The following is a 9,798-nucleotide window of genomic DNA, read 5'->3' on the forward strand; positions in this document are numbered from 1 at the left end:
TCCACCCTCCCGGGTCCTGGCAGAGGCCGCGCCACTCTGCCTAGGTCCTGGCAGCGGTGTACACTCACTCCACCTCAGCTAGCAGAGATGCGCTTCGCTCCGACCCACGTCCTCGCACGCCGAAATCTTACAGGGATTGTCACTTCTCCCGTGAATGACTCGTGTGCGAAAAGGAAGCAGTTTCATTTGAAAACTCCGTTATAAAACGTTTTTTGTAAGCTGCTAGGACCTAATCTACAAGCGCCTCCTTGCAGCGCTGTGCTAACGCGGGGTGGGGACTGGGCTGGAAAACCGCAGCGTGAGACCTCTTGCGTGCAACCCCTCGCGTCAAATCGTTCTGTGCGCACCGAGCTGCGTGGGCTTTTCCCGTGTGCGCAGGTTAGACGTGGACTCTCAGAGGAACACGTCCTGTGAGGGCCATCCTGAAAGGAGAATCCAGGAACAGCCCGCGAAGGAATGATCTTCCAGGGACACGCAAGATACTCACAAAGGCCAAGTTTGTTTCAAAAGTCAAGTACAGAGCTCCCAGCATAGTCACTGAGAGGGTTTGGGTTCCCCCAAATCGCGGGAATCGCAACAGTTTATATCTTTACTAATGTTGATCCACCTATTTGTTTTTGGTTGGTTTAGGATCCCAGTGTACATAATCCCTGGTCTAAAAGTCATCATGTCAGTTTGTCAATTTTTATGACCCTTTTTTCCTGATCTCCCAGTTCTTGAATTTTCTTATGATATTGAGTCTCCACCCTCTCATCTTTTCTCGTGCCCTCTCCCCTCCCCTTTTCTGGTGACCTCAGGCCATTGTCTAAGGACCGTGTTCTAAAGTTAATGGGCCACCTAGTTGCTGATTGTTCTGTCACAGGTTCTGGTGTTTTATGGCCTTCAGGTCAAGGGAACTTAGAGGCAGTCCCTTTAAATGTCAACAAACTGGAACAGCAAACACTTAGGTGAAAAATAAGAGGAGGTTGGAATTCGATTTTAAAAGAAGAAATAGAGTCCTTTTTTTTTTTTTTCTTTTGACCCTAGGCTACACTGACTGCCCCATATTTTTCTACCTCAGCCCCACCTTAGCAGCTTGAAACCCAGGCCTTCGGTCCACTCATTGTCCCTGAGCCACAGGAACGGAGAATTCAGCGTTGAGAAAACTTATTAATGCAGACTGAAGACATCTGATAAAACCCAAAGCTACCAGTATCCTGGTCCATACCAGGAAGTTTGTTAGCATTTCTTTAGAAAAGACAAAAAATGGTTTGGGGAGGAGCAGTCTACTAGGGCGAGGTTTTTTTGGATTTTTGTTTTTTGGTTGTTTTTAAGCAAGCACGTGGTGTAAAAAACGTAATATTCAATTTTTTAAAAGTGAATCTTTCAGTCCATATACGTGCAGTCTTCCTAGGTATTGCATTTTGGTTTTGTGTGCGTGTTTTTAACCTGATGTTCACTTAATGAAAAACGCATAATGTAAAAGTTAAGTTTTTATGCCTATAGCCAGGAAATGGGGCTTCCCATGTGGCTCTAGTGGTAAAGAACCCGCCTGCCAATGCAGGAGACTTAAGAGATGCTGCTTTGATCCCTGGGTGGGAAAGATCTCCTGGAGGAGGACACAGCAACCCACTCCAGTTTTCTTGCCTGAAGACTCCCATGGAAGGAGAAGCCTGGGGGGGCTAAGGCCCATAGGGTCGCAGAGTTGGACATGACTGAAGCAACTAAGCATGCAAGCAGGCACACATACGTAGCCAGGAAATAGCTGTTTACAGAAGAAAATGCTCAACCTAAAAGTTGAGAGTTAATGTTCTATTCGGCAGACTTGCTCCGGGAAGAGAGCCTCTCAAAACCCAGGTATATAGGAGTTTTTGCAACAAAAACCAAATAGTTGGACTATCAAAATTTGCTGTTGATTAAAGAAAACCAGGCATCTTACATTAATGAATTTAGTGCTTTTTTTTTTTTAATATATGGGAAGATGTAATCATCTGGGGTTATTGGAATCATTCCTTTGATAGAGGTGGCTCAGAGGTTAAAGCGTCTGCCTCCAGTGCGGGAGACCTGGGTTCGATCCCTGGGTCAGGAAGATCCCCTGGAGAAGGAAATGGTAACCCACTCCAGTATTCTTGCCTGGAGAATCCCATGGACAGAGAAGCCTGGTAGGCTACACAACTGAGTGACTTCACTTTCACTTTCGCTATCTAAAGGGCTAGTATCCTGTTCTCCTTCCTAAATCGCCTCAGGATGTACCATTGGCCAGTTGCTGTGCCACAACACCCTTTGTTTACTGATAAGGCAAGCATGTCTTCATCCACACAGCCTCTCCTTACCTCCGAAGGAGGAGGAAAGGAGGAATGTGTGTGTGTGTGTGTTAGTCGCTCAGTTGTGTCAGACTCTTTGTGACCCAATGGACTATAGCCCGCCAGGCTCCTCTGTCCATGGGATTTTCCAAGGAAGTATACTGGAGTCTGTTGCCATTTCCTTCTCCAGGGGATCTTCCCAACCCAGAGATCAAACCTGGGTTGCCTGCATTGCAGGCAGATTCTTTACTATCTGAGCCACCAGGAAAGCCTGAGGGGCTGCTCCAAAGAGATAGGGAATGAGCCAGTATATAGAAGAATTGTTTTGATCGGTAAATACTTGTAGTCAGACATACATCTTGATAAAAGAGTACTGCTAATCACAACAGATATCTCAAGTTGCTGACTTTAGTGCTCTTCTGTCTATGGGAAGATGCAAGAATATGGAGTCACTGAAACTATTCCTTAGTTACACATTTTAACTATCTAGGGGCTTGGTAAATCCAAAGTGCAGAATGTTTCATCAGTTTTCCTGTCTTGAATTCCCCTCAGGACACACTGTCAATGGGCAACTGCGGTGGGTTGCAACTTACCCCTTCCCATATCAGGATAATGAGTGACCCTCTTTATTCTCTTTGTGTGCATTGGCATAGACTTGAAAATGCACTAAATGGGCAGTCAGAGGTGTGGCTAGTAAACTGAGGTTGGTTCTGTCGAGTGATGGGCAGAAGGAGAAAAGCACTTGAAGAAGAGCCTAGCTGATTTGTTGGGTAAACTAGGAACATAATGGAGAGAAAAGTGGAAAGAAAAGAAATCAATGAGCAAAGTCCATAATAATCCTGTGAGTGTGAAAAATAATCAGGCACAGTCATTAAAGGAAAACAGCCAAACTAGGAAACTGCCAGCCAAAATATACAAAGAGTTCATAAAATTCGAACAGAAAATTTCAGTGGAAAAATACCACTGGAATTTGTCAGTTAGTTCACAAAAATACAAATAAAAGCAAATGCTGAATAGAAGAATTGTACACTCTACCCAGTTACTAAGAAATAAAACTATAAATTGAGATTTTTTTTTTCACTATTAAGTTGGGAGACCTTGTTAGTGAACCAAACTTGGCTCCACTCATCTGTCTCAAAACAAAGCCAAGCTTTTGTGTAGTGAAAGAAAGTACATTGTTTATTAGCAGGGCTCCAAGCAAGGGGGGAGCCCTGCTAGTAGCTCAACTGGTAAAGAATCCACCTGTGATGCAGGAGACCCCGGTTCAGTTCTTGGGCCAAGAAGATCTGATGGAGAAGGGATAGGCTACTCACTCCAGGATTCTTAGGCTTCCCTGGTGGCTCAGCTGGTAAAGAATCCGCCTGCAATGAGGAAGATCTGGGTTGAATCCGTGGGTTGGGAAGGTCCCCTGGAGAAGGGAAAGGCTACCCACTCCAGTATTCTGGCCTGGACTGTGTAGTCCATGGCATTGCAAAGAGTCAGACATGACTGAGCAACTTTCACTTCACAAGCAAGGAGAATGGGCAGCACATGTTCAAAAAATCCAAACTCCCCAGTGGTTTTAGGGAAAGGTTTTTTTGGGGGTTTTGTTTGTTGTTGATTTAATTTTTATTTTTAATTGGAGGATAATTACTTTACAATGTTGTGTTGCTTTCTGCTATACAACAACGTGAATCAGCTCTAAGTGTACATATATCCCCTGCCTTGTTAGCCTCCCTCCCACTCCCCTAGGGAAAGATTTTTAAAGATAGCATTTGGGGTAATAAGTAAGCAGTAAATTCTGGTGAACTTTCTTCTGATTGGCTGGTGGTGAGATAACATCAAGGTTATGTTTCAAGAATCCTTACCATCAACCTGGTTCCAACCGGTCTTGGGTCTACCTACCTGTGGTCATCATATAGTCACCACCCTCCACCTGGGAGTAATTTCTGCAGGACAACTCAAAGATACACATCAGATTATTATATCCCTTGAGAAGGAACTATGACTGTTCTATTCCTTAACTATTTTTCAAGCTATCTTGCTTTTCCTTTTTAAAAATATTTATTTCTTGGCTGTGCTAAGTCTTTGTTGTTATGCATGGGCTTTCTCTAGTTGTGGCGAGTTGGCTTCTCTTGTGGCAGAGCAGAGGCTTTAGGGCATGAGGGTTTCAGTAGCTGTGGCACATGGGCTTAGTTGCCCCAAGGCATGAGGAATCTTCCAGGACCAGGGATCAAATCCATGATCCCTGCATTGGCAGGTAGATTCATAACCACTGGACCACCAGAGAAGTCCATGCTTTTTCTTCATGTCTGCATTCCATCATGTTAAATCCTGCCCCAAGGCCACAGAAGTGGAGCCCAGAACCAAGTTCACCTCAGAAGCTGACTGAGCCCCTTTGCAACAGTTGTCAAAAGCCTCCCTGATCATCACTATCAGGCTTCCTGACCCCAAATTAGGCAAAAATGCCCAGCCTGGTAGTCATCTTATAGCACCCTAACCAATCACTTAATGCCAGCCTTCCAGCAGGAATTTTCTTTGTTTTGAGGCTATAAAAATTGGCTACTCACACAGGAAAACTGTCAGCTCTCCCTGGTCTGTCAAGGTCGGCCCACTCTGCTGGCAGTACCCACAGTATCTCTGCTGTTTGTTCTTAATAAACTAAATGAAATAAACTTAATAAAATAAATGAAATCCCTTCTGAAATACTCTTGGGAATTCTTTTCCAACCTGAGCTTGGACTTTCTCAACACATCACTTCCCTAATTAGAGCCTGAGTCTGCTCTTCAGAACTCAGAGAAGACCTAGGATACTGAAGCCTTTTTCTACAAACAAGAAACAGGGAACATGGAGGGGCTTTTGTACCTAGGAGGGCCCTCCCACTGGGTTTCAATCAAAAGAAAACTCTGATTTTGCAGATACTGCTTCTGGGAGACAATGTAGCAATATGTTTTAAAAATCTTCAATTTTTTTTATAACCTTTGGAATACCTTTTCTCAAAATATATTCTATAAAAATAACCTCAAATGGAAATAAATCCTCTTATCATTTGGCTTGATTTGGAGAAATGATTGTCATATCAATATTTGGGAGAGGTGGAATCTTGAAGTGCAATAATGGGGAATGACTCAGCAAATTGTACTAGCCATCAGTTTGAAAAGGTGTGTATGAAAGAGTTTTGGGAATGAGGAATGGCAAACAGTGTTATAATCCATCGATGATCTGCTCCCAGTTCCAATGTGTGGATTTTTTCCCACAGCAGGCAATTCTCTGTGTTTACAATTTAACATAATTTTGACAGTATCTGGAGATAGCGTCACCAGATCAGTTCAGTTCAGTCATTCAATCGTGTCCAACTCTTTGAGAGCCCATGGGCTGCAGCATACCAGGCCTCCCTGTCCTTCACTATCTCCCAGAGTTTGCTCAGACTCATGTCCACTGAGTCGATGATGCCGTCCAACCATCTCATCCTCTGCTACCACTTTCTCCTCCTGCCCTCAATCTTTCCCACCATCAGGGTCTTTTCCAAGGAGTCGGCTCTTCACATCAGGGTCCAAAGTACTGGAGTTTCAGCTTCAGCATCAGTCCTTCCAATTCAGGGTTGATTTCCTTTAGGATTGACTGGTTTGATCTCCTTGCCATCCAAGGGACTGTCAAGAGTCTTCTGCAGCACCACAGTTCAAAAGCATCAATTCTTTGGTCCTCAGCCTTGTTTATTGGTCCATCTCTCGAATCTTTTGACTATATGGACCTTTGTCAGCAAAGTGATGTCTGCTTTTTAAATAGGCTGTCTAGGTTTGTCACTTTCATGCATTGGAGGAGGAGATGGCAACCCACTCCAGTGTTCTTGCCTGGAGAATCCCAGGGACGAAGTGACTTAGCATCAGCAGCAGGTTTGTCATAGGTTTTCTTCCAAGGAGCAAGTGTCTTTTAATTTCATGGCTGCAGTCACCATCTGCAGTGATTTTGGAGCACTAGAAAATAAAGTCTGTCACTGTTTCCATTGTTTCCCCATCTAATTGCCATGAATCTTAGTTTTTTTGAATGTTGAGTTTTAAGCCAGCTTTTTCACTCTCCTCTTTCACTTTCATCAAGAGGCTCTTTAGTTCCTCTTCCCTTTCTGCCATGAGGGCGGTGTCATCTGCATATCTGAGGTTATGGATATTTCTCCTGGCAATCTTGATTCCAGGTTGTGCTTCATCTAGCCCGGCACTTCGCATGATGTACTCTGCATATAAGTTAAATAAGCAGGGTGAGAATATACATCCTTGACGTACTCCTTTCCCAATTTGGAACCAGTCCATCGTTTCATGTTCTAGTCTAGCTGTTGCTTCTTGACCTGCATACAGATTTCTCAGGAGATCTGGTATTCCCATCTCTTTAAGAATTTTCCACAGTTTGTTGTGATCCACACAGAAATAACTACATGTCAAAATGTGTGGGACCCAATAAGCCATACTTAAAGGAAATGTTTCTTTAAACTTATTTATGGGTGTGGGGATGGGGGGGAAGAACTAACCAGAGAGGAACTAACCATTTGTTATGAGTTGAATTGAGTCCAGTAAAAAAGATAAAAGAAGTGTTGAAGTTTGCTAACCTGAAACAAGCGTGAATTTATTTGGGATTAGTAGAGAACTGCAACTTGGGGTCTGCAACCATGGCGAGCCACATTCATATTTCCACACGGCAAAGGAAGAACACTTTTATGAAGAGGGAAAGAAAACTGGGAGACTCCAGTAAACAAAGAGTCCATATCTTCATTGGCTGCTGCTGCTGCTTCAGTCGTGTCCGACTCTGTGCGACCCCATAGACGGCAGCCCACTAGGCTCCTCCGTCCCTGGGGTTCTCCAGGCTAGAATACTGGAGTGGGTTGCCATTTCCTTCTCCAATGCATGGAAGTGAAAAGTGAAAGTGAAGTCGCTCTGAGTCCTTGCCAAAAAAGAGGAGCATTCTTCTTCCTATTGGGCTCTGTTATCATTGCAGCACAGGATAGCTCCCCCTTGTGGTCTCCAAACTCTACTTAGGAAACCCAGCAGGACTCTGCAAGGCCTTCCCTGCAGAGACTCGCTTCCAGCTAGTTTCAAATAACAAACTTAATCAGAGAAATGAGAAAATGCAGAAACAAAGGAAACAAAGGAAAACAGTCAAACAAGACAAAATAGCCATAAAACAAAGTCAAGAACCTTTAGTTCCTTTCCAAGACCAGGCTGTCTATGCTTCTGAGCCACTGACTACAGATCAGAGGTTTCCATACCCCCATCCTCAGTTCCATCAATTTGCCAGAGTGGCTCACAGAACACATCACCAGTTTATTATAAAAGCATGTAACCTGGAAACAACCAAGTGAAAGAGTTGCATAGGGCAAGATATGGGGAAAGGTGCAGAGCTTTCATGCTCTCTCTGGGCATGCTATGCTATGCTATGCTAAGTCACTTCAGTCGTGTCCGACTCTGTGCAACCCCATAGACGGCAGCCCGCCAGGCTCCCCCGTCCCTGGGATTCTCCAGGCAAGAACACTGGAGTGGGCTGCCATTTCCTGCTCCAAAGCATGAAAGTGAAAAGTGAAAGTGAAGTCACTCAGTCATGTCCGACTCTTATCAACCCCATGGACTGCAGCCTAACAGGCTCCTCCGTCCATGGGATTTTCCAAGCAAGAGTACTGGAGTGCGGTGCCATTGCCTTCTCCGCTCTCTGGGCATGACACTCTTCAAATCTCTAGATGTTCACTGACCTGAAATCTCTCCAAACCCTATCCTTTTGAGCTTTTATGGAAGCTTCATTACATATCCATGATTGATTAAATCATTGGCCACTGATAATGGATTCAACCTCTAGCCCCTCTCCCCTCCCAGGAGGTCAGGGTGGCATTAAAATTTCTAACCCTGTCTCTCTAAGTTGGTTCCCCTGGGGACTGCGCCCATCCTCAAAGACTTTCCAAAAGTCACCTTACTAACACAGTCTGGTGTCATCAACAAACGTTTGTTTTGAATATCAAGACTCTTTTATGATTCTCATCACTTAGGAAATTCCAAGGGTTTTTGGAGCTCTGTGCCAGGAATAGGGAGGAAGACTAAATATATATTTACTATATCTCACAATATCACATCTTCAAAATATTTCCAGTACTTCATTAGACTTTCTTTAAAAGTGCACTGGAAAGCAGGCAAGCAAGAAAAATGGGCAGAGGGAAGATATTTGGGAATATACATATTTACACACACACATATATATATGTGTAAATAAACAAGAGGTGGTGCTCATTCAAATCGATGATAGTAATGAGCCCTGAGCTGTGAAGTGTCATTAGCAAGTCAATCATTGTATGAACAGCTGAATATAAATAACAACTGAATATTGTACTATACACTTAAACTCTATTAAGAGTTTTTTTTTCATGTGTTTTTTACCAAAATAAACAAATAAAATTTCAAATTTCTTTCTGGATTTTTAAAATTACCCAAACCTGTTCTTCCTTAACTAAAATAAGTCAAATGAATGACTACTGTCTTATCCCACAGAGCTCTTAAATCTAGAATAAAAAATAAATGGGCCAGTCTGCATCAGCTCAAGTAAATACTAGTATAATACTTTAATAAAGCGGCACAGTGCATCTTCTAGGAAATGAAATCCATTTCATCTTTATTTGTCAGGGTCAAAAGTGACAAAGTGATTTGAACCATAGGACTGAAAATGGAGGCGGCATATTCCTTGGCTCCTCGTCTCAGCCCACTTGGATTGTTATACCACCATAGACTGGGTAGATTAAAAGCAGCAGATATTTATTTTTCATAATTCTGGAGGCTGGTAGGACTTACTTGGTGTTCCAGCATAGGACTCTGGGAAGAACGCTGGACCAGAGCCTAAGGCTGTTAGTACCAAAGGAAGGCGAGCCTGGGGTCTTGGCTCACCTCGGAGGAGTCTCCGCTGGAGACCAGGTGGTGAGCTCTTTGCCCCGTCCAGACCCATGAGTGACGATTTCCAAACCCAACCCATCATCGCACTCCGCTCCCCGCTCCCCCCGCCCCTCCCTGCCAACTCTTCTCTTCCTAAAGGTGTGGGGGGAACTCAGTCGCTCCCAAAATTCTGGACCCCACCCCCTTGCCAAGACAACGAAAGAAAAACCAAGGGCACGCAGAAAAGCCCAAGTCACTTGACAACGCGGGTGGCCTGAGAACAGCTGTGGCGTTGCCAGCCTCTCCGTCTCAGGACGGCTCCCCGCGGAGGCGCCTCGAGCGGTGAGGGTCTGTGACCCGCTCCAGGCTGGCCTGGCGCTGGGATCCAGCGCGAAGGGGCTTCCTGGACACACAGAGTAGCGCGCAGAAGGGCGGCCGTGCTCAGAGTCTGCAGCAGGGCAACGAGGCGGGACAGAGGGGCCCGTGGACAAAGGATTGCAAGCGAGCTGCAGAGTGGAGCTCAATGGCGCAGGAGTGCCGCAGTGCCAGGACGCAAGCGGATGGCAAGCGGCACAGGTTGCGTAAAGGCGAAGGTGGGGTGGAGGGTTGGGGCCGGGTCGGTGGACTTTCCCTGCAGTGTCTGC

At 44.8% G+C, this 9,798-nt stretch overlaps 1 protein-coding gene across 1 annotated transcript in view; it reads right to left on the bottom strand.

Moving 5' to 3' along the window:
- Nucleotides 1-9,798, bottom strand: part of RNF187 (ring finger protein 187) — a 15,162-nt gene that overhangs the window by 3,929 nt on the left and 1,435 nt on the right. Inside the window, exon 2 of the mRNA XM_010831014.1 lies at nt 9,412-9,660. Coding sequence (XP_010829316.1) covers nt 9,412-9,660 — 249 coding nt within the window. The remainder of the gene's footprint in view (nt 1-9,411; nt 9,661-9,798) is intronic.

The sequence above is a fragment of the Bison bison genome, unplaced genomic scaffold (assembly GCF_000754665.1).
Source record: "Bison bison bison isolate TAMUID 2011002044 unplaced genomic scaffold, Bison_UMD1.0 scf7180017864519, whole genome shotgun sequence".
NCBI classification, from domain to species: Eukaryota; Metazoa; Chordata; class Mammalia; order Artiodactyla; family Bovidae; genus Bison; species Bison bison.